This window comes from Erinaceus europaeus, chromosome 15, assembly GCF_950295315.1.
Source record: "Erinaceus europaeus chromosome 15, mEriEur2.1, whole genome shotgun sequence".
Taxonomy (NCBI): domain Eukaryota; kingdom Metazoa; phylum Chordata; class Mammalia; order Eulipotyphla; family Erinaceidae; genus Erinaceus; species Erinaceus europaeus.
The window spans coordinates 69208502-69233299 of NC_080176.1; the positions used below are offsets into that span (position 1 = coordinate 69208502).

Consider the following 24798-nt stretch of genomic DNA (forward strand, 5'->3'; position numbering starts at 1 on the left):
CTAGAAAAGATTGTTTTTTTTTTTAAGTATTTGTACATTTTTCTTAATACTAATTGTTCAAATGTATGTAATTTGATGTGTTCAAATCAACTATTGAGAGCCTTTAGAACATATTTCTGGTCAGACTTTTTTTTTTATTATACCTATTTATTTATTTCCTTTTGTCGCCCTTGTTGTTTTATTGTTGTAGTTATTGATGTCGTCGTTGCTGGATAGGACAGAGAGAAATGGAGAGAGGAGGGGAAGACAGAGAGGGGGAGAGAAAGACAGACACCTGCAGACGTGTTTCACTGCCTGTGAAGCTACACCCCTGAAGGTGGGGAGCCAGGGGCTCCAACCCGGATCCTTAAGCAGGTCCTTGTGCTTTGCATCACGTGTGCTTAACCCGCTGCGCTACCACCCAACTCCCTAGAAAAGATTATTATTATGCCTGCCCTATACTAAGTAGCATAGGAGAAGTATATACATATATGTAGTGGTTATCTGAAGGTACATTGAGGACTATGGAGGATTTTCAATTTACAACATAGCTTTTTGTCTTAATGAAAAATAATCTTTATTTATTTTGCCTCCATGCTTTATTCCTGGGACTCAATGTCTGTACTATGAATCCACCGCTCCTGGTGGCCATTTTAGTAATAAATACTACTACTACTAATAATAATAATTTAAGAAATTGAAAAGAAGAGGAACAATTTGCTAGAGACACAAGTCCTCTTAGGATAACAAGTACACTAACGGAATGTTTGAGTGCACTTGAAAAGTATATAAATATAATATTTTCCCTAATAGAGAGGTTACATTACACTGAAGCCAGAAACATGAAGATTACTGTTGAAATTGTATACTGTGATTCCATAATGGTGCTGAGACCTTATCAAAAACAATTAGCTGTATACAATTTTTTTTTATTGCCACCAGGGTTATTACTGGGGCTGGGTGCTGGCACTAAGAATCCACTGCTCCTGGTGGTCATTTTTTCCATTTATTTATTTATTTATTTATTTATTTAATTTATTTATTGTATAGGACAGAGAGAAATTGAGAGAGGGCAGAGAGATAGAGGGACAGAAAGATAAACCTCTGCAGACCTGCTTACCATTCCTGAAGCGGATCCCCTGCTGGTGGGGACGGGCTTCTTGAACACAGGTCCTTGAGTTTGGTAATAGGTGTGCTTAACCAGATGTGCCCCCGCTAGCACTTTCTATAAAACACCGAGTAGATCTCTCTCTATGACTGAAGTTTGCCAACTTTATTTCCAAACTGGGGCCAAATACCTTCCCTTGTGATCACATCAGTTCTCATTTCTCTCCATCCAAAATGATGCGGCAAGACCCATTGAGCATGCCCTGACAAGCAAAATTTAAAATGTCATTACTAAAATGACTAGTCAGGTTTTTCAGCAGACTTTTACAGAACCACAGAGAAAGGTCAAAGCAAAGAGAAACTGACTCTTAGAAATAGTCCAGTTCCTTACATGGACTCCATGTCATAGTCACATGGCAGGTACCAAATACTTTTATGCTACACAGAGAAAGCATTAAACTGCACCTTTGAAGTTCAGTGTGTGTGTGTGTGTGTGTGTGTGTGTGTGTGTGTGTGTGTGTGTGTGTGTGTGTGTGTGTATGTGGTGGGGGAGAGAGGAAAAGAGTTTTTCATGACAAAGTTTTAATGCAAAGGATTTGAGAACTCTGAGAGACTGTAAGTTCATACCATACAACATGCACATTGTACAATGGCATATCATAATTACAGTTTGCTTTCAATCATCTGAGGCCTTTCTGTGTTTTCTGGTTTTAGCCTGTAAATTGTTTTCTGTAAATTATTTCTGACTCATTAGCTTTCGCCCTAGGGGCAACTTACATGCTCCATAAAAGCCTGGATATTTTTCATAAAGCTTTTGTGTAGCAAATACATCCATTTACTTTCCTTACCTCTGTCTATACACTCCCACAGCAAGAGGCAGCTATAATAAATACTACTTGTTTCTTTCTTTTATATTCTCCTTCTATTAACATGCCATTTATTAAATAATTAAAAGCATGTATCAAAAAACCAGTTCTTCTTTACAATTGCAGACCCTAAGGTAAGAAGATTGGAATTTGGATGGTCCACAGAGCAGAGTAGGTCCCCAACATTGGTCCAGGTGATACTAAGGTGGATGATTTTTTGCTGTGAAGGGCTGTCCTGTGCACTGTAAAATGTCCAGCAATATCTCTGGTGCTACCAACTATATTCCAGTCATGTAGAGCTAAAGTTCCCTAGATGTGACCAGCAAAATTGTCTACAGGCACTTTTCCTATGTCTATTTTCAGGGAAGAAAACTGATCCTGAAACTGGAGGTGATTATCCTTAGCAGAGTAAGTATGAAAGTGAAAGACAACTAATAGATGCTTTCACTCATATATGGAATACGGAGAATTTAAAGCTATCAACTTGCAAAAATAAGTAAATAAATTAAAAGTAGCCAATCTGTCTATAAGACCTTGGGAGAACTATGGTGTTTTATTTTTTAGAGGCGGGGAGGCATGGAATTTTGGTGGTGGGAGTGTTATGGAACTATACCCCTGTTATTTCATAAACTTGTAAATCACTATTAAGTTACATAAAAAGATGGTCCTAGTTGAGAATCACCATGCTAGTCTTAGGACTTTACAAAAGCCAAGCCCTCTGAGGCTTTGCCAGTTCAGATAGCCCTTTCCACTCTGTAATTGACCTCTATCTAGCCACCCACCAACACAAAGTATAGATGCCCACAAATGATTCCCACATGCTCTTCAAATTGTAGCCCTGAGAGTTGGTTTTCTCCCGCACACTTTGCAATCAGTTTAGCTAGGAGGAGGAAAGCAAGCCCTGGTTACTGTTTCTCACCCTTTATCAACACAGGTGTTCATGTTTATGACTTTTAATGTACATCGGTTCATGTCCTGACATCTGAAGCTCTCAAATACTCCATTTCTATATCTACTAGCCACAGTCTGCAACCCTGTGTTTCCCCATGAATATCATTTCAACCATAATTTAAATTAATTACACGTGTTTCTTCTGCCTTGCACTTGCTTTTCTCATTTGCTACTTAAATATACAATCATAATACATGCTCAAAATATTTATTTTCTGAAATTATCCTAAAGGAAAGCCTATTAATTAAAACTAAGGGAAAGAATTTTTAGAATTTGAAAAATGCTGCCCTAGCATCTCCCACAACAAAGCAGCACATGTTAGCTGATAGAACTTTTATGTCTCCTAATTTACTCCCTATTCTAAGTTGTCTGGTGTTTGAAGTGCCAAGGAAAATGAACAGAGGGAATTATTTCTTCTATGGGAGAAACATTATATACAAAAGCTTTTTTTATAGGAAGTAGTGAAAGTGGGCCTGCCATTAGTAAATTTATAACCCGAGTACATATTAATTTCTCCTGGCCAGTTTCATCTTTGATAAAATAAGAATTGTACTTAACTGTAACTGTTTCTAGTTTTTATTCCTGTGGCTGACATACAGATATTTTTAGTTATATTTAGTTCATTTATTTATTGATTTACTTAACACACACACACACACACACACACACACACACACACACCACACAGACACACTCTTCAGAATACAGCTCAGTTGTGGTTTATAGTAGTGGCTGGGATTGAACCTGGGATCTTGGAGCCTGAAGGTCTTTTGCATAAACATTATGTAAACATCATGTATTCTCCTCAGTTCTTCATACAGTATTTTATAAGTGTCATTCTCTGCATCACTCATTTTGTTTCAGCACATGCTAAATAATTTATGAGGTTCAATGCAAAATGGAAATGTGGCCTTCCTTCTTCAGAAAGAAATGTTAAGAATTTCAGGACCATTAGCAGAATATTAAAACAAACTTGGAGTAGGGTTTTGTGCTAGTGCATAGGCTGTTGTTACCCGTAAACTGGGCCTTATCATTTGTCAAACACAATGCAAAAAAAAAAAAAAAAAAAACAACCAAAAAAACTGAGGAGGAACTTTTTTGCTTTGGAGATACTTACCTAGAAGAATGAAAGTATTACAGATTCTGAAATTATCAGTTCTAGTGTGTAAACAGGGAGGGGTTTTTGAAGAACAGGAATGGTGTAGGAAGCCAGTGGGTCTTTCAGAGAGTTGCTGCTACACTTACTAAAGAGGAGGGTATAAGTGTAAAGGAATGCCCAGCTGAGAACTTGACAAATAGTTTTGTGTGTTTCTAAATGGAGATTTGCATTTTTTTCTCAGAAACTCATTTTATTTATTTTTCTTTTATTGGTAGTATTAGTGGCTTAGTCAATAGTAAAATACAGTATTTGGTATATGTGTAACATTCCTTAGTTTTCCACATAACACTAGCCCCTCCTAGGTCCTCCTCTGCCATCATGTCCTGGACCTGAATACCCCCACCCCCACCCCCAGAGGCCTTTTCTTTGGTGCAATACAAGATCTATATTTCTTTTTTATTTATTTATTTATTTTCTTTATAAAAAGGAAACATTGACAAAACCATAGGATAAGAGGGGCACAACTCCACACACTAGAACTCCCACCACTAGAACTCCGTATCCCATCCCCTCCCCTGATAGCTTTATTTCTTGATGCTATCTTAAGTAAAGTCCTATTGCAAGAACTCAAAAAAGAAAATATAATAAAATTATCTTGTGTTAGGACTGTAGGGAAAGTTCTCCCACCCCTTTGTGTTCTCCTAAGAGTATAGGAATAACTCGAACATTAGACAGATCAGTAAGGGAAAATAATTAATTAATAATGATATGCATGAGGGAGTTGAGAGGAGAAGAGGCTCAGAAGAAGGGGCTTAGGGAGTAACAATCACTTCCCTTTCCTTACTTGAGAAGTAGTGTTTACTTTGACAAGAGGGAGGAACATGGCTTTCTTTTAGTCTCCTGGTCCTCTATTGTCCTCAGTTTAAAATAGACAGCAAAACAAAAAGGGTCGCTTTGAGGAGGTAGACTCTTAGACTTCCTGAGGTCTGTTTATAGCATCGCCTTGTAGGATGTGCCTTGTGTTAAAAGGCCTGTAAGACACAAGGCTGTCAGTGCATGTGTTCCTTAGTGGCTCACTAGAGAAACAGCTGGTTAAAAGGAAGAATTAGAGTGTTGTAAGTCCAGACAGAGGGGTAAGTGGTTTTTGTCCTTCACCAGTTGCACACTCATCAAGTCAGCCATGCTTGCTCCCCTAGAGTTTGCAAGGCTATACTTGTCTATTCTTCCATTAAATTATAGGGCACTTGGCTATTTGACAATTATAGGGAAGATAAGCACAACTAACTAAAGAAAGCTAAATTATCTGTTCCCTCCCTTCCACTGTCCCTCCCTTTCTTTCTTTTTAATCTTTATTTTTTATTGGATAGAGACAGCCATAAATCAAGAGGGAAGGGGGTGATAGAGAGGGAGACACCTGTAGCACTGCTTCACCACTTGTGAAGATTCCCCCCTGCAGGTGGGGACCGGGGGCTTGAACGTGAGTCCTTGTGCATTGTAATATGTGTGCTCAACCAGGTGCACCACCACCTGGCCCCACCCTTCTTTTTTCCCACCAGGTTTATCCCTGGAACTTGGTGCCTGTGCCAGGACTCTACCACTCCTGGAGGCCATTTTTTTTTCCTTTCCTTTGATGGGGGGATGGGGGGAGGCAGAAAAAGACAGAGAGAAAGACACCTGTATCACTGCTCCACTACTTGTGAGACATCTCATCTGCAGGTGTGGACCAGGGACTTGAAACCAGGTTCTTTCATGTCAGTGTGTGCTCTACCGGATGTGCCACTGACTTGCCCCCTGTGTTCTGCTTTTTCTCTACTAGCTCACTTTTATTCAAGTTGTTGAGTGTTACTGAGCTGTTTTGTCATATTATGGCACTTCAGAGGTTTGTATCATTCTCAAAATGGAAGATTTAGAAATGTTGCCTACAAATAATTACAATCAGTGATTGTCAGGAAATTGTGAGGAGCATCACAAAGCACCCTGCATTTTTCTGTCTCCAGGAGCCTGGCATTCCTTAAAATATTAAGTCAGCTCCCCTGCTCTACCCTGTATTTCTGATGCTATAGCCTATCTACATCATCATTGTTTTGCCTGAAAGATCCCCACCCATTCCATTCCTTTGATCTATCTTCTTTCTACCCTCAAGACCCTCCCTGCCTGCAGGATACTATTAATCTCACCAGTTAAAACCCTTGCAACAGTTGCTAAGGAAGTTCCTACTTTTCCAACCTTTCTCCGCCCCTTTACTAGCCATTTTGCTTCTGACTTGTTTCCAGGTTGGCCCTTTAAAAGCCTTGGCTCTCTGATCAATAAGTAATTGCATTGCCTCGCTGCCAGGAGCTTGCTTCATGAGTCATCTCCCTGGCGTCACTGAGTGAGTAGGAGCCCAGGCTGGCTGAGTGAGTAAGAGCCCAGACTGGCTCCGGTTGTGTTCTCTCCAACCCAGAGAGTACACGCCTGGGAAGAGGCACCCCCATGCTAGCCCAGCAAGTGATAGACCAAGAGGCATTTAGTGGCCAAGGAGAAACTTACACCTACAAACCTATTTTACCTCTAGTGAAGCATACTCCATGCAGGTGAGGAGAGGGGATTTGAACTGGGTCTCCGAGCATGGAAACGTATGTGCAAAACTGGGTGTGCCACAGCCCAGCCCTTCAAAAGGTCTTTAGTTAAATTTATGTATACACATAAAGTTACATATATACACCAAACAGCATTCACACAGAAACTGGCCCAGATGTCTAAGAATAAGACTTTCAAAGAAGAAAATTCTCAAAAAAAAAAAAAAGGAAAGAAAATCCTCTAAACTGTTGAGCTCTAGCTCTGTCAACCATCCCCTCTTCTATGCAGATGCATTATAGGGCCTCACAACCTATCTAGAGGAGCAGAATCATGTAACAAGAATATGTGTGTGTGTGTGTGTGTGTGTGTGTATACACACACTGCATGCACACACATTTTAACAGTTAGCATGTACTGAGCATGGTTGTTTCATATACATTAGAATATTAAGCTGTTTATATTCATTCATCTTCTAGTCACTCAAGACACTTCATTTTTTTCCACAGTGGGGAAACTGAGGCACAGTGTCCATATCCACATAGTTATAGCAAGCTGGAAGTGTGAATAAATGATTTTAGCGGGGGCTGGGTGGTAGCACAGCAGGTTAAGCGCACATGGTTCAAAGCACAAGGACCAGCTTAAGGATCTGGGTTTGAGCCCCCGGCTCCTCACCTGCAGCGGGGGTCGCTTCACAAGCGGTGAAGCAGGTCTGCAGGTGTCTATGGTTCTCTCCCCCTCTGTCTTCCCGTCTTCTATTTCTCTCTGTCCTATCCAACAATGACAACAGCAATAACAGGGGCAACAAAAGGGAAAAAATAGCCTCCAGGAGAAGTGGATTCCGTAGTGTAGGCAGCAAGCCCCAGCAATAACCCTGGAGGCAAAAAAAGGAAAGAAAGAAAAGAAAAAAAAAAAGGATTTTAGCAACCTGAATACTTTTTTTTTAATTGCTACTAGGGGCTCCATGCCTGCAATATGGACCACTGTCCCTGGCAGCCCTTCCTTCCTTCCTTCTCTTGTTCCTTTCTCTCCTTCTTTCTATTTTATTTGATAATACAGAGAGAAATGTGCGAGGAGGGAAAGTGAGAGAGAGAGAGGGAGAAAAAGAGGGAGAGGGAGAGGGAAAGGGAGAGAGACACCACTGCTTCACCTGAGTCCTCACTACAAAGTGGGGGGGAAAGGGGGTGGCTAAAATCCGGGTCCTTTGGCATGGTAATATGCGCACTCAACTGGTGCCCCACTGCTGGCCCCACAACTTGTATACTTTAACGTTTAAAGCTGAACATCATCTTTCCATTCCCATGAAACAAAAAAGAAAGTTTAAAAATAAACAGGGGCAGTGGCACACCAGGTTGAGTACTCACATTACCAGTCTGAGCCCCTGCTCCCCACCTGCAAGTGGGAGTTTCATGAGTGAAGTAGGTCAGTAGATCTGCAGGTGTCTGTCTTTCTCCCTATCTCTCCTTACCCTTTCAATTTCTCTCTGTCCTACCAAATAAAAAACAAACAAAGAAAAAGGAAAAAAGAGGGGCGGAAAGAAAAAAGGAAAGAGACTGCCAAAGCGGAGGATTTGTAGCGCTAGCACTGAGCCCCAGTGAAAAACCTGGTGGAAATAAGTAAATAATGTGAACGAAATTATAACATAGGTTCTGATGATTTTCCCATAGGTTGGCTGGACCATCATTAGGAGAGAATTTTCAAACGTGTTGTCGCAAAACTTCAAGAATGTCCATTAAACATCACAATTAAACATGCCAAAGGAGAAGCCATATTGTCTAAATGCCTATTGCTGCTTAGGCCTCATACCTGCTACCAGCAGACATTGTGTGTGCATGCATTTAATTTCCTCTTTGATCTCAGCTAGAGACACCACGACACCTTTCCAAGAATGGAGCTTGAACGGTAAAGTGTGTGAGTTTTCAGCCCCAGGCTTGAACACGATTAAATATACCAGAAGTGAAGAGACTTCTTCTGTACAAAGTGGTTAGTTAATCACAGCCACCTCGCAAACTGTCAGCCCCATTCTCTGCAGTCTCTGCTTCCCTCCTGCTCTCATCATGTTTGAGACTAAGGTTTAGTACTTTTGCTAAGAATAAATGATCATAGAACAGGCTAACAGTCAAGTAAACAGAGAAAGCTAAAAGTGTGGCATGAAATTCGTATAAAGACCTTGAGGGGGAAAAAAAAAGAACTCTTTGAGACAGCCATCTCTCCCTTACATTTCCTATCTCCAGGCGGGAGACCTCGGTGAGTGCGTGACTCTGGGCAAACATCTGGTCGGCCTGTACTGGGCACGCACGCAAGCCGAGGGGTTTGGGGGACAGTCGGCCCACGCTTTCCCTGGAGGCCGAGCGGAAGTGGCCGGAAGCTGCGCTGCGGTTGGCCCGGGCCGGATGGAGACACTGGGGGCGGAGCCTCGGGAGGAAGCTGCTCCGACCAGGAAGAGGACGCGGCCGGGCTATGGAGCCGGTGGAGGCGTGGGTGCACGGCGGCTCTCCGGGTGCGCCCCGAGGCTTCCCATGCTGTAAATGAGAAGGGCGGGGCGGGCGGATGCCCGGGGAGGCGGCGGTGACCGTTGGGGCGCGACCGCCCCGCCTCGGTCGGCTGATTTTAATTTCCCATCTTTGCGGGAACACCTGCTCCGTGTCACCTGGGGTTTGGTGGCGCGGGCCCCAGGGAGCTGGCCTCCCCGCCACGGCCCGGTGGGTGCGGCGCATCCTTTTGCTGACCCGCAGAGAAGCTGCTTTAGTGGGTCCTCCCCTCCACTGCTTCCCCGGAGAAAGCTCTTCAGCTTGGGTGACTTCAGATCCCTGAAATGCCCCCCTCCCCCATCAGCCTGTGGGTTCCAGGGCTCGGGGCCATGATTCACCTTCCTTGTCCCCCCCCCCCCCCGCCACCCCCCTTTTTTTGTAACTTAAAAGTCGAGTGGTTTTTAGACTTACAGTAGTTGCAGCGCTTCCGTTAACGTTTAACATTCACACCACAATGCTGCATTTGTCAAAACGAAGAAATGAACACTGGCATCATACCGGTTACTAAAATACAAGCCTAATATCGATTTAACCTTTTTTTAAAATTTTAAATCTCTTTCAGAATCCACATCAGAACAGTGCATTACATTTAAGCCTGCCCTGTTTTAAATTAGTTTTAAGAGTTGGACTGTCCTCTGTCTTAGCCCTGCCTCCCCACTACTCTCCTTCACCATGACGTGAACTACTTTTTAAATAAGTCCAAGGAGTTGTTTAGTCTTTCGGGTTTGGGTGAGATTTATTGGGAGTGTATTTTGTGCCAAGCAGTGTTTTAGGTACTCTGTAGTCAGCACTGAGCCGAATGATCTTGCTGCCATGTGTCAGCTAAATATAATCCACTGGGACACGTAGGCTCTGTGTTTTGCTGTTTAGTATTTCAGATAACTGTTTTTTTCAATTTAAAGATGCACCAATTAGACTGGTTTTCAAGTTGATTGAAAATAAACATTAAACTTTTCTGGGTGGCTAAATCTACTCTCATTGTCTCTGTAAAAACTTACAGTGGTAGGATTACCGCGTACATATGCAATAAAGCCCCCCCCCCAAGATTTATTACCCTGGGAAAAAATACAGTGCACAAAAAATACAACAAGCAGGACTGAAGACCCTGCTGCAAATGGAGTCTCACTCATACTTTAAGGAACTGCTATGGCTCAGAGTTGTTAAACAACCTGAAAGCTTCTTTTTTTCTTTCTTCACTTGCTGCAGATCATGATCAACTGGAGCCAGAAGAAAGTGCTTCATCCAGAGTCATAGTACACATGGATCTGGATTGCTTTTATGCACAAGTGGAAATGATCTTGAATCCAGAATTAAAGGGCAAACCTTTAGGTAACTCTGGGTATTGATATTATTTTCATTGTAAAATAAGAATAACTGTTTATTATGCTTTTATTATGGCTTAATTATAAAGATTTTCAAAGTAAATTTTTTTTTTGCCTCCAGGGTTATTGTTGGGGCTTGGTATCTGCGCTATAAATTCATTGCTCCTGCCCACCATGTTTTCCATTTTATTGGATAGGACAGAAAGAAATTGAGAAGGGTGTGGGGTGGGGAATAGAGCAGGGGAGAGACACCTGCAGACCTGCTTTGCCTGCTTGTGAAGTTTACCTCCTGCAGGTGGGGAGTGAGGACTCAAACCCAGTTAAAGCAAACTTTTAAGTGCTTATTTAGACATTAGAGTACACCAGTTGCTTTCTTTCTTTTCTTTTTTCTTTCTTTCTTTCTTTTTTTTTTTTTTTTTGCCTCCAGGGTTATCACTGGGGCTCAGTGCCTGCACTACGAATCCACTGCTTCTCGAGGCCATTTTTTCCCATTTTTGTTGCCCTTGTTATTATTATTATTGTTGTCATTGCTGTTGTTGTTGGATAGGACAGAGAGAAATCGAGAGACAAACTACTAGCAAAACTAACGTACATGGACTCAACCATTATGTATCATCATCAGCCTGCAGACCAGTTTCACTCTCTGTAAAGAGACCACCCCCCCTGCAGATGGGAAACCTGGGCTCCAACCAGGATCCTTGTGCCAGTCCTTGTGCTTCGCGCCATGTGCGCTTAATCCGCTGCACTACCGCCCACCCCCCCACCAGTTTCTTTTTAAAAACTTTTTTATTGAAAGAGATCGAAGTAGAGCCAACTTTCTATGTTTAGTCAAACCTAGGACCTTAAGCATGTAAGGCATGCACTCTACCACTGAGCCACCTCTACCTTCTCCCTGCCGGTCCTCAGTAGTTTTATCTTTTAGTATAAATATAAGGAGTACTTGTTACGCCCTTTTGTACCAAATGTCATTTTGCTAAATCTTAATGCAACAGTGAAGTTGATAACTAAAGAATAGAGAGATGATTATTTTTGGTATGCTGTGGGTAGTTAAGGATCTTTAAACTTTTTCTAAGCTTGTTCAGCAGTTTGGATTAGGGGGCTGGTCTTTCTCTTAAAACACTTTCAGTTAGTAGCACTGATGCTGTATATAATGTACAATGGGAAAGTTGGTGTATTATAATTAAGACAGAATTAATGATTACCAGGAAGTGAAAATGTGAATGCTAAAGTTCTTAGAGAAAGTGAAAGTAGTCTTTCATTTATATACTACTTGGGCTGATGATGATACATAATGGTTGAGTCCATGTAAGTTAGTTTTGCTTTAAAAAAAAAATCACTTATTTAGCTAAAGAAGTTACCAGTCTGATTTTTTATATAATTCACTAATGAATCCTAAATTAGTACTCTTGATCCAGTGATTTTTTTTTTTTAGTAGACTATTTATTTATTTTCTTATCAGAGCACTACTCAGATCTGGTTCATGATGGTACTGGAAATCAAACTTGGGACCTTTGGTGTCTCAGGCATGAAAATCTTTTTGTAAAACCTTTATGCTATTTCCCCAGCCCTAGGAGACTTAAAGTCTTTATGTGAAGTAATGTTTCTTTGGCTTTTAGTATCCCAATTAGAGGAGTGGGCTTAGTTTTTACTTCTTCATACTTGCATTGTAAACATTTTAGGTGATTGTTGTTTCAGAAGTAGTCAGCTTGTGTACACATAATTTTAGCAGCTGAGGAAATTGTGCCCAGCATCAAACTCAAGGGTCTCATGATAAGACACACACTGAGCTGCCTCACCAATGAGTTTTAGCAATCTTAATCCATCAGTAAAATACAATTTTTAGTCTATACATGATTATATTTTAGTCATTTGATAAGAAGGGGACTCAGAATTCTACCTCATTATCCAATCTATCCTGCAAATAGCTATTGAAGAACAGTTCAGTGATTGGAATATTTCTGGTGGAGAGCAATAGTGATGGCTATAGACTGACATTTGTAACAACCTTGCTTTACATTCATTGGAAGATAAATAGGTTTTTCTCCTAACAGCCAATAGTTAATTGTACTCTTATCATCAGCATTATGAATTCTTATTTTTCCCAGAGCACTGCTCAGCTCTGGTTGATGGTGGTGCCTGGGATTGAGCCGAGGAGCCTCAGACACAAAAGCCTTTTTGCATAACCATCATGCTATCTCTTCCTAAGTTATTTACATCTGCTTTAGGTTTTGGTACAACATGACCTAGAATAATGAGACTGAGAATCTGGTTTCGTGTTGTCTGAAAAAACTTACAAGGATTTTATTTGTATCTTACCACTGAAGAACTTCACAATATACATTGAAAAGTATACATTACTTTTTTAATGTATAAATATACATTAAAAAAGTTTTTTTTTACATTTTTATTTATTTATTTGTTCTTTTTGTTGCCCTTGTTTTTTTTTTTATTGTTGTAGTTATTATTGATGTCATTGTTGTTAGATAGGACAGAGAGAAATGGAGAGAGGAGGGGAAGACAGAGGGGGAGAGAAAGACAGACACCTGCAGACCTGCTTCACCGCCTGTGAAGTGACTCCCCTGCAGGTGGGGAGCTGGGGGGCTCGAACCGGGATCCTTCCGCTGGTCCTTGTGCTTAGCGCCACCTGCGCTTAACCCGCTGCGCTACCGCCTGACTCCTGACTTACAGTAATTTCTACTAAATTTTAAAAAGTATACAAATATTGAACATCTTCGTATGTTCAATAATTGGTTCATCTCTAAGGTGTTATAATTTCTACTCTATTGTTATTTTACTTATTTTCTTCTGCATGTAGACAAAAAAAAGGAAGAAAGAAAGCAAAGATTAAAGTGGAATAGGAAAAATAATAAATTGGCATCTTATAATTCATAGATAATAGTTTGTAAACCTAATGTTTCTGTTTAATAGAACTTAGTTTTAAACTGAGATAGACCTTTTAATTCTTGCCAATATATATTGTATTACAACTTACAGTTATGGAATTAGCAAATTATATTGTAAAGATATTTCTTTAACTCTGTTCATTTTTTTTCATAATGTATTTGCTTTTTTAGGGGTTCAGCAGAAAAATTTGATGGTTACCTGCAACTATGAAGCTAGGAAACTTGGAGTTAAGAAAGTTATGAATATTAGAGATGCAAAAGACAAATTTCCACAACTGGTATTAGTTAATGGAGAAGACTTAACCCGGTACAGAGAGATGTCATATAAGGTTACAGGTACAGCTTATGGACAGAATAATTTTAGATTTTTTTTTTTTGTATAATGTGTATTCATCACATGCATCCTTTAATAAAAAAATAAAATGCTATAATAACTTGCATTCTAATAACGTATCTTTTGTGTCTAGCGTACTTTTAAATTATCTGACGTTGATTTTATATTTTTATGAGTAATACTGATAAAAATACATAGTTGGGAGGGTTTTCAAATTATATAATGACTGGTTCATACAGATCTGAAAAAAATATAGAAGAAGATGGAGAAATGAGAAAGAAGTATGTGCCATAAATTAAGCCATATATATATGAGTTTTAATTTAAATGAATCATGAAGAAATATGCTATACTTCCTACACTGCTGGTAGTTGGAAGAAGCTTTTTATTTTGATTAACATAATAGACTTTTCATAAAGAACTGTTAGCAAAAATATTGAGTAATTTATATATGCTACATGTGATAGTATAGTAGGGTTTACATTTGACTCCTGATGGTTTAGTAAATTACAGGAGAAGTAAAAATCTGTGTAATAGGATATTGTAAGTATATTTAACTTACAAATGTCTTAAGAATGCTTTGTATTTTAATCTTTATTATTTGTAGTTTTCTTATGAAAGGATTAAATACTTATAATATCCATAGATCTTGAAAATTAACAAGAAAGAGAAACTCAAGAAAATGGACAAAGGATATGACTGAGTAGGTAGTTAACAGGAAGACCAATGTGGGGGAAAAATGCTCAAATTTTTTAGTGACTAAGGAAATTTGACTTTGTAAGATATGTTATATCCCATCATACTTAAGTTGATGTAAGAAAAAAGAAAGAAGTACAGATTTTTTTTTTTTTTTTTTACTGTGTGTGCTTAACCTGGTATGCCACCATCTAGCCCCCAAATTACAGCTTTTTTAAAGCCATCTAGAAACAGTTTTTGAAATTAAAGTACTTATCATACCTTTACTTCAGTGATATCACTGCTGGAATTTTATCAAATAGAAATAATAACACATGTACAAAATTGTTATAGCATGGTATATAATTGACAAAAATAATGGAATGAAAGCTGATAGTGAAGGGAGTAACTAAACCAAGTTTTCAATGATGGGATTTATATAGTCATTAATAACAGTGTTGATGCTATGCTGCTTGGCTCAGAGAAAGGCCTTGGTGTAGAATTGAATAAAAGGCATAATTTAAAACCACATGTATCACGGTTTTTCATACGTATTCAACTATAGTCTAACCCCCAACTCCCATACCCAGTTGATGTCTACATGAGCAGGAAGAGAAACATGAGAGGAAAAACATTAGGCCAGGGATTGACCGGAGACTTTGAGTCTTTAGGTATGAAAGTCTTTTTGCATAATCAGTAGACTATCTCCCCAACTTGACATTGATCAACTTGTGGAGGAACAGAGGTAGTGCTGACATGGGAGGAAAGTAGGAAAAAAAAAAAAAAAAGGAACAGTGAATCTGAAAAGATAAAACTAGACTGTCATGAGTTGTGTGGTAGCACAGCGGGTTAAGCGTAGATGGCGCAAAGCACAAGGACTGGCTCAAGGATCCCGGTTCGAGCCCCCGGCTCCCCACCTGCAGGGGAGTTGCTTCATAGGTGGGGAAGCAGGTCTGCAGGTGTCTGTCTTTCTCTCCCCCTTTCTGTCTTCCCCTCCTCTCTCCATTTCTCCCTGTCCTATCTAACAGTGACAGCATCAATAACAACAATAATAACTACAACAACAATAAAAACAAAGGCAACAAAAGGGAAAATAAATTAATAATAAAAAAAGCTAGACTGTCATTTATACATACTTTCAAGACTGTGTGTGTGCATTAAGTTCAGCTTCAGTGTACACAGGAGTGGTCTTTGTTCATGAGGATCTTTCCTGTCACTCAGAGTTTTCATTCTTTTTAATGCCTGTCTAGCACTCCATAGCATTTTGTACTATACTTATCTAACCAGTACTTTAGTAATATGAAGATATATTCTATGTATGCCTCTCAATCCTCCATAAATATTTAAAAAATCACCTCCCTTTACTTAATGTGATGTTGTAGATCATAAATTATGTAGTTTCTCTGATGTTGGTATTTATTAGACTTTTGCCAACATTTTGCTTCAGTAGACATTTTTATATAGAATTTTTGGCATGCTTTATGGGGTTATAGATAAGGTGAGTTTCTAGAGGTTAATTGCTAGATCAGAGATAATTTTCATTTTGGCTAGCAGTTAGTGTAAGTGGGAAGGGACTTGGTTTATAATCTATGTCATCCAGGTTTGAGCCAGGGCCTCAATGCACTGGGGCAATCTTCAGTATTGTGGTATCTGTCCCTCTCTTGTGTTGTCTTTTTCTGACTGAGAGGGTTGACCCAGAACTGTGAAGCCCCAGGACAGGAAAAAAAAAAAAGTAGTTACAGCTTACATTTAAAAATTTGAATATTGCCATATATTGCCTTTTAGGTTGTCCCAACATTTCTAGTATGTATGAGAATGCTAGATATTCTTTTATAAAACATTTGGGTTGGGCAGTGGTGCACCTAGTTGAGTGCACATGTTACAATGCACAAGAACCCTGGTTTGAGCCCCTTCTGCTGGTGGGAAGCTTCAGAAGTGATGAAGCAGGGCTGTAGGTATCCCTCTCTGTCTCGCTTTGTCTTCCACTTGCCTCTCAGTTTCTCTCTGTCTAATAAATAATAAAAATTAAATTAAAAAAAAAACCAAGAAATTTTTTTTGAGTTACCATAATTTATTTCATGAGCTGAAGGACACGTTTCTTGTTTGAGTTGTTAAAAATAGAATTGTTAGAAAATTTAGGGTAGAAGATTTTTATATGAACTTAAGATTTTCTTTCTTTTTTTATTTTTTATTTATAAAAAGGAAACATTGACAAAACCATAGGATAAGCGGGGTACAACTCCACACAATTCCCACCATCAGAACTGTGTATCCCATCCCCTCCCCTGATAGCTTTCCTATTCTCCAACAAATTACTTTAAGAGTAAGGAGAAATTCATTCACAATTTGAATTTAGCACACTAGTTGGTGCAGAGGCCTCTGAGGTCTCAGTCATGCAAGTTTTATATTCTACCAGACTGAGATATCTTTCCATCTTAGTCTTAAATTGAAAAAGACTCGGTATAGGTGAGAAATAAAATAATAATAAAATTGCATTTATGAGTACATTTTAGAGTTTTCCATATATATTTTTAGTATATCTTATATATTCTAGTTTTCTGTAATGACTTACTAGCACGGGCCCATTTTTTTCCCCTCCCTTCTTTCCTTCCTTTCTGCCACCAGTCTTATCACTGGGATCAAATCCCACCATTCTAGTACTTACTTGTCTTCCCTCTCCTGTTCCTCACCCTTAACTTCTTCCTCTTCCTCCCCCTCCCCTTCTTGACCCCTCTCCTTCACCCTTTCTCCCTCCTTCTCCCTCTCCTTTCTTTACTTTTTGATAGAGAGTGAGAGACACAGAGAGAGATAGGAAGTAAAAGAGACAGAAGAGATACCTGCAGCACTGTTCTACCACATGCCCCCCCCCCTGCAGGTGGGGGCTGAGGCCTAGAACCAGGGTTCTCACAAATGACATCTGTGCTCTACTGGTGAGCCACCACCTGGCTCCAAATTTTGTTTTCTCTATATTATTTTTGGATATTATATATATATGGGGGATTGACGAAGTCAATGTAAAGGAATCCCTTTATATGATCAGATACATTGGCAGCCTCATCAGAGCAAGTAATTTTTTTTTTCCCTAGGTAGGTTGAAAATGATTTGGGGTGATCAATAGGTCACTTTGTTACCTAATGAGAAGCTAAAATTTTCTGTCAACTAGCTAGTTCCGGAGAAGGGAAAATTCTCAGTGATTTCAAAGTTGTTATTAGTATTAATCTTAAAAGTGGGAATTGATAGACCTGTTGATTTTTACTTTACATTTTGGTTGTTCCATTTAATAAACATTTGACATAAGGACTGGCTGGGTACTGAGGTAGATGCTTGTTCTCAAATATATGTAAATCACGGTCCATTTCTGTCCTTAAGGAATAAACTGGGATATGCTTAATCAAAGTAATACTTTCTGCTGTATTTTGAAAGTTTAGGGACTATTACTATTGTTGTTATTGTTACTAGGGCTTTACTGCCCCAGGCTGACTTATTCAGCTAGAGAGGGAAAGACATCATAACACTGAAGCTTTTTCCAGTTCAATCCTGGATCACCCACATGACAAGGCAAACACACTATCCACATGAGCTATTTTGCTGGCCTAATTAAGCTACTTTCTTGTTGTTGTTCTAGAATTTCTTAAAACTTTTATGGGGAAATAGTATTTATATATACATATTATTTCTCTTAGGCATACTGTAGTTGTTTGACACAGTGTTTCAAGATTGTAACTCTAGATATTGATTTGATCTACTACAGATAAAAATAGCAGTATAGGATACTGAGCCAAATACATTACCATAAGTAACTGCCCTGATAATCTTTTGGGAAAATGTTGCCTTTACTCAAAATGAGTGGAAAACCTCCCACCTAACTGAGAACTTTAATAAAAGGACTGTGGGACTGCTAACATAGGTAAAATCTTTAAAGATACATTTTCTAAAGCATAAGATAGAGTCAGCGCTATTCTAGTTCTAACTTCAGTAACTTTTGCACTTTATTGTTCTTTCATCTTAGAGTTGTTGGAAGAATTTAGTCCAGTTGTTGAAAGACTTGGATTTGATGAAAATTTTGTGGATCTAACAGAAGTGGTTGAAAGGACGCTTCAAAATGATGAGCTTTCAACAGTGACTGTGTCAGGTCATGTGTACAATAACCAGTGTAAGTGAGTTTTTACTCATTCTGCTTAGTAACTAAAAGTACATAGATTAACGTACCAGTCAACGGGTTGACTGTCTCTTTTTGAAGGTTTTAAGCTTTTTTTTTTTTAATAGCTATACTTCAGCAATCTAAGATGACTAAAATCAGGTGGTATGACTTCATATTAACTTTGTAGAGGATAAATTTTGATGACATTGTTCCATATACTTCATTTCTCTCGCATATGTATTAGCATACATGTATGTGTATGTCTGTGCACACATATACATACTTTTTTTTTTTTGCCACCAAGGCTTTGTTGATGACTCAGGCCTGTGCAGTTGCAGCCCTCCCAGAAGACTTTTTTTTCTTTGTGCAGATGAAATGAGAGACCCAGAGTAGAAGAGACATCACAGCATTGCTCCATGGCCTGTGAAGCTTTTCCTTTGCATGCTGATCCCTCATGGTGGTGAGGGGCTTGAACCCAGGTCCTTGCACATGGTCTGTATGTACTCTAGAGCTAGTGAGGTTGTTTGCCAGGGATGGTGCCTACATTGCCCCTGTATTCAACCCAGGTTTCAGTGCTGTGGCCTTTGTTGATCTACTTGAAAAAGTTGACCTGGAGTGGTAAAGCCCTAGACATGACCAAAAAAGAAAGAAAGAAAGAAAAAAGTATGAAGAAGTAAAAAGAGAAACAGGAAAAGTGTTCACCGGAAGCTGTGGATTTGCAGTGCAGGCACTGAGCCCCAGCCATAACCCTGCTGGTAATAAAAAAAAAAAAGAAAGAAAGAAAGAAAGAAAGAAAGAAAGAAAGAAAGAAAGAAAGAAAGAAAGAAAGAAAGAAACTTCTGTCCTAACTTTTACTTGTTCTCTTCTATTCCTTTGAATTACCAACATACACATGTTGCTTTCTGACTTCTGAGTTACACCCCTTGGAATGAATCCTGAACTGTCTGCTTTATTTTGCAAGTTTGTATTTAATCAGTTCACATGATCTTTGTCAATACTTAGTAAGAATGCAATATGGTTTAGCTCCTTCATTTGTTAACATGTAAATGATTAATGGTGTTTCTTTTTCTTTTTTTCTTTGCCAGAGCTTTGCTCAGCTCTGGCTTATGGTGGTGCTGGGGACTGAACATGGGACTTTATAGTCTCAGGCATGAAAGTCTTTCATATAACCTTTATGCTATCTCCCCAGCCCCTGTATAATTTTTTAAGTATATTTACTTTAAAAAATAACTTATGGGGGCTGGGCGGTAGTGCACCAGGTTAAGCGCCCATGGCATGAAGCGCAAGGACTGGAGTAAGGATCACTCCCATCTGCAGGGGAGTCACTTCACAAGTGGTGAAGCAGGTCTGCGGATATCTTTCTCTCCCCCCTCTGCTTCCCTGCCTCTCTCAAATTCTCTCTGTGCTATCAACAACAGCAATAACAACAAAACCAATAACAAGGGCAACAAAAAATGGGAAGAATGGCCTCAGTGGAGCAGTGGATCTGTAGTGCAAGCACCAAGGCCCAGCGATAACCCTGGAGGCAAATAAAAAAGTTACTTATTATTTATTGGGTAGAGACAAATCAAGAGAGGAGCAGGGAGTAGAGGGAGAGAGTGCATAAGAGATAACTGCAGCACTGCTTCACCACCACTTGTGTAGCTCTCCCCTTACTGGTGAGGACCAGGGGCTTGAACCTAGGTACTTAATCAAGGATATTTACTTTTTAAAACAAACTGCAGTAAGATTCACTGAATGTCTAAATAGACCTTCAGGTAAATGATTTTGCTGGTGACTTCCATGTCACAAATATAGAAGACAATCTACTCTGATTTTCTGAATAGTTTTGTCTGATCCCTATGAAGGTTGAGTAATTTAAGAAGGTTCTAAATAATGTTTATAATTTTTTATACTTCTTTTTTAATGATTGACAAAACTGTAGGATAAGAGTGGTACAGTTCCACAAAATTCCTACCACCAGAGTTCCGCATCCCAGATAATTTTTAAATGATTTATTTTCATTAAAGAGAATGAAACCAGAGAACCCCTCAGTTCTGGCTTATGCTGAGGATTGAATCTGGACCTTATAAAACCTTAATTGTAAAAGTCTTATGCAGTGTCATTGGTATTGTCTCTCTGTCCCCATGTTTATAGATTTTAGAGCAAACTCAGTCTTTACTGGTTAGAACATAAATGGAGCTCAGTTTTATATCCTAAAAAGAAAGGTTTAATTCTGTATGAATTTTAACTTCCTTATACGATTTTATTTAAAAAATTTACAAAGGGGTTGAGTAATGGTTTAGGGCTCTCGTGTTAAAATGCACAAGCGTCTGGGCTCAAGACCCCTGCCCTCATCTTTGGGGGGAAAGCTACAGGAGTAGTGGAACAGTGCTGCATTTGTCTCTGCTCTCTCCCTCTCTCTTTCCCTTTCTCTTTCCCTCTTTTTGTCTGTTTTTCAATGTCTTTGAAGAATGGCTACTGGGAACAGTGGAGCCATGTAACCACTAAGTTCCAGCAAATAATCCTGGTTGTAATAAAATAAAATAAAAATTTAAAACTTAAAGGATTGGGAGAAGCACCATTGTTAGTGAAAGAGACTTTTATTCCATAGGAACTGGAGGTCCGTCCCCGGTTTAGTCTAACACCCCGCCCCACCCTTGGTGCCTCTGTAAGCCAGAGATGAGCAGTGCCCAGACTTAAAAAGATACTTCCAGTGGTCCGGGAGGTGGCACAGTAGATAAAGCATGGGACTCTCAGGCATGAGGTCCTGAGTTCAATCCCCGGCAACACATGTACCAGAGTGATGTCTGGTTCTTTCTCTCCTCCTATCTTTCTCACAAATAAATAAATAAATTCTTTTAAAAAAAAAAAGATACTTCCAGCTTGCAGGTATTCATTTTCTCACTCTTTCTCTTTCTGTGTATCTCCCTATCAGAAAAACTTGACCAGAACAGTGAAGCACCAACAATGGCAAAACCAAAACCAAACACCAAACAAAATAAATAAATATATCTAATGGAAAATTGGCAGACTAGTAACAATATGCACTTATTACAGCCTGATTGTATATACACTGGTTATGATAATTTTGTCACAATATCTTGCTCTGTCTTTGATGACTGGTTTGCTGACTGATTAATGATCCCCTTGAAAATAAATTGCAAGGAGTCAGGCAGTAGTGCAGCAGGTTAAGTGCACGTGGTGAAAATAAATTGCAGGGGCCAGGCGGTGGCACACCTGGTTAAGTGCACATACTACAGTGTACAAGGACCCGGGTTCAAGCCCCTGGTCCCCACCTGGAGGGGGAAAGCTTCATGAGTGGTGAAGCAGGGCTGCAGGTGTCTCTCTGTCTCTCTCTATTTCTCGCCTCCTTTCTCAAATTCTCTCTGTCTTTATCCAATAATAATAAATAAGTAAATGGATAAAAAGGAGACAAACTGCAGGCACCATTATGCTCTATTTCTGTATGGTGGCTGTATGGTGGTGTTGGTGGTGGTAGGGAGTCTTGGGCTAACCCTGTATCCTTTTTAAGTTCATTTATAAAACAAAATGCCATTTTCTGTTTTTGCAGCTCCAAATCTGCATTATATATCACATACCAGACTACTTGTAGGATCTCAGATTGCAGCAGAGATGCGGGAAGCCATGTTTAAACAGCTGGGCCTCACTGGCTGTGCTGGAATAGCTTCTAATAAGTTATTGGCAAAATTAGTTTCTGGTGTCTTTAAACCAAATCAGCAAACAGTCTTGTTGCCTGAAAGTTCTCAAGATCTCATTCAGAGTTTGAATCACATAAAGGAAATACCTGGTAAGACAAATATATTTGAAAAGTATAAACTGAAGAATAAAAAAAACTTAAGTATAAACTTGTCTTACTGCATTTATTAATTTTAAAAATATGCATGACTTGTCATTGATTCTAAGTGTCTGTGCTTGGTTCTTGGTCAAAATTATCCTGTTTTCTAGAAGATATCTATATGTAGAAACAGGTAGAAGTACTATTCTAGTTTTATTTACTTTTGTATTGCTTAAATATGACCATGAAGGTTATAACCTGGAAACATAGCCCTTTATTTCCAGTCAGGGGACTGAGATTATGCAATATTTTCTTCTTATTTTATATGAAGAGGAAAATTTGTCTTTTAATAACCCAATTTTGAGGAGGGGAGGGGAGGGTCCCAGAGCGCCACACCAGTACATGTATCACCAGAGATGGAACTGAGCGTCTCAGGCCTGGTGTTCTAGCTCTCTTGGCAACACAGTTTCACACATATAGCCCATGTTTATGTGATTCTTAAATATGCTACATGCTGCCTTGCCCTCCTTTCTATAGTGTAAATGTAACTAGAAGTTTTTTTTTCATGATTTTGAGTCAGCATCTGAAGAACCATTAATTACTATGCCAAACTGTAATAAACTGAGGGCTGTATACATAGCATTATAGAATTAACTCTTTGACAACCCACTTTTAAGTTTTTTTTCCCCAGAGTTTCTATTTTGAACTGTGAAAATAGTTGTCACTCCAACTTACTCATTTGTTTTGATGTGATTTTTTGGATCTTGTGCATGCATGTTTACCATTCAGCAGTCGTCTTTGGGTCAGTTTTCTCATTTTAGTGAGAGAGAGAGAGGGAGAGAGGGAGAGAGGAAGGAAAGGAGAGGGAGAGGGAGAGAGAGAATATGAATGAGAATGAACAGAGAGATAGCACAGAACCATTCCACTCCACTATGCATGGAATTACTTGCTACCACTCATGGTACTCACATGTGGTGCTGACGTCTGAACCCAGGACTTCACATATAGTAAGATGTGTATGAATGAGTGGCCGCTCAATGAGTTCTCTCATGGCCACTGCCATTCAACGTTCATAATTCCCCCTACTTTCTGTCTCTTCCTTTCCATTTTTGTTTTCTTTTTTTCCCCCCACTATGCAAGGAAACTGATTTACTGAGAAATTTTCTAGAGTAGTAAAGGGACACTGGGTTGTTTGACTATTTCTTCTGTGACAAAGTATGGCTGAGTTTTAGTGCAAGAACTTTGATGGTTTTTGCGAATAAGACATTTTGGAGGGTTGTTTGCTTCTTGGCTTAATTAACTGTATAAGAAATGGTAACTAGCAGCTTGGGAGATGACATGGATGGATAAAGTGTTGGACCTTCAAGCATGATGTCCTGAGTTTGAATCCCAGCCTTACATGTGCTAGATTAATGCTTTAGTTCTCTCTCCCTCCATCCCTCCATTTGTTAAAAAACCAAATGGTAACTGTTGTTCAGTATGAGTTGTTCGTGAATGTGGGGTGTTGTGTATGGGAATCAGGTTAGCTAGTAAACATATAATCTTAATTATTCTAATGATATTCTTTATAGCTGTAATAACCATAGTTCTTAATTACTTCCACAGTATTAAAAATGTGACAAAAATTTTATTTCACTATAGCATTTATTGACTTCTCTGACTGTATTATATTACAATGGGGTTGTTAGTTAGGCTTTCTTTTTTTATTATAATTTATTTTTTCCAGATTTCACTGGATCATACATAAAATATGTCCATTTTTAGCCTTGTGAAAGTTCTCCAGACTGCTCTCTACAGGGGTTGATGTAGTCCCATTGGCTTATTGTTTTTGTTTTCCTTGTGTGTGGATTTGAATAACTGAAAATGCCTTTAAAACTTAGATCAAAAAGAGTTCTGCCAATGTTTTCCTGTAAATGTTTGATGGTTTCTGGTTTAACATCCAAATCATCAATCCATTTGAAATTTTCTTTTCTGTGTGGTGAGATGAAATAGTTTATGAGAAGAAGTAGTTTATCAACTCTCTAAGCTTTATATTTATTTATTTATTGTCATCAGGGTTATTTCTGGGGTTTGGTGCCAGCACTATGAATCCACCATTCACAGTGGCCATTTTTTTTATGTTTATTTAAAAAAATTTTTTTATTAGAAAGGACAAAGAAATTGAGAGAGGACAAGGAGACAGAGAGAGAGAAACACAGACTACTGCAGACTTGCTTCACTGCTCTTGAAGTGAACCCTCTGCAAGTGAGGGTTGGGCTCATACTCGAGTCCTTGTGCACCACCACCCGGCCCTCCTCTCTTGAGTTTCTTGAAGCTTTATGTCTGCCCTGTTGTTTAGTGCAGAGAAGTTTTGTGCAATTATCTCATCTGGTATGTTTTGTTAGGTTTTTGGAGTAGTTCATATGACTGAGACGTCTTCAGCAGAAGAGCCATCTTATTTGCCATAAAATTTCATCTTAGTAATATCTTATTAAGGAATTTAAGGATTTGATTTACTCAAATTAGCTTTTTTGTGAGGTAAACTATTATTGTAATGCTGTTTGCATTTATTTTTTAT

At 39.1% G+C, this 24798-nt stretch overlaps 1 protein-coding gene across 3 annotated transcripts in view; it reads left to right on the plus strand.

Moving 5' to 3' along the window:
- Positions 1-8952: 8952 nt before the first annotated feature.
- POLI (DNA polymerase iota) overlaps positions 8953-24798 on the plus strand; it is a 32285-nt gene continuing 16439 nt past the window's right edge. Inside the window, exons 1-5 of one of the 3 annotated variants that reach the window (XM_060173897.1) lie at positions 8953-9082; positions 10296-10418; positions 13486-13650; positions 18332-18475; positions 22017-22253. In XM_060173897.1, the coding sequence (XP_060029880.1) occupies positions 9019-9082; positions 10296-10418; positions 13486-13650; positions 18332-18475; positions 22017-22253 (733 nt within the window). In that variant the 5' untranslated portion in view covers positions 8953-9018. Of the gene's footprint in view, positions 9083-10295; positions 10419-13485; positions 13651-14254; positions 14351-18331; positions 18476-22016; positions 22254-24798 lie in introns of those variants that run through there. The other 2 variants (XM_007519237.3, XM_060173899.1) reach the window with 2 other exon arrangements.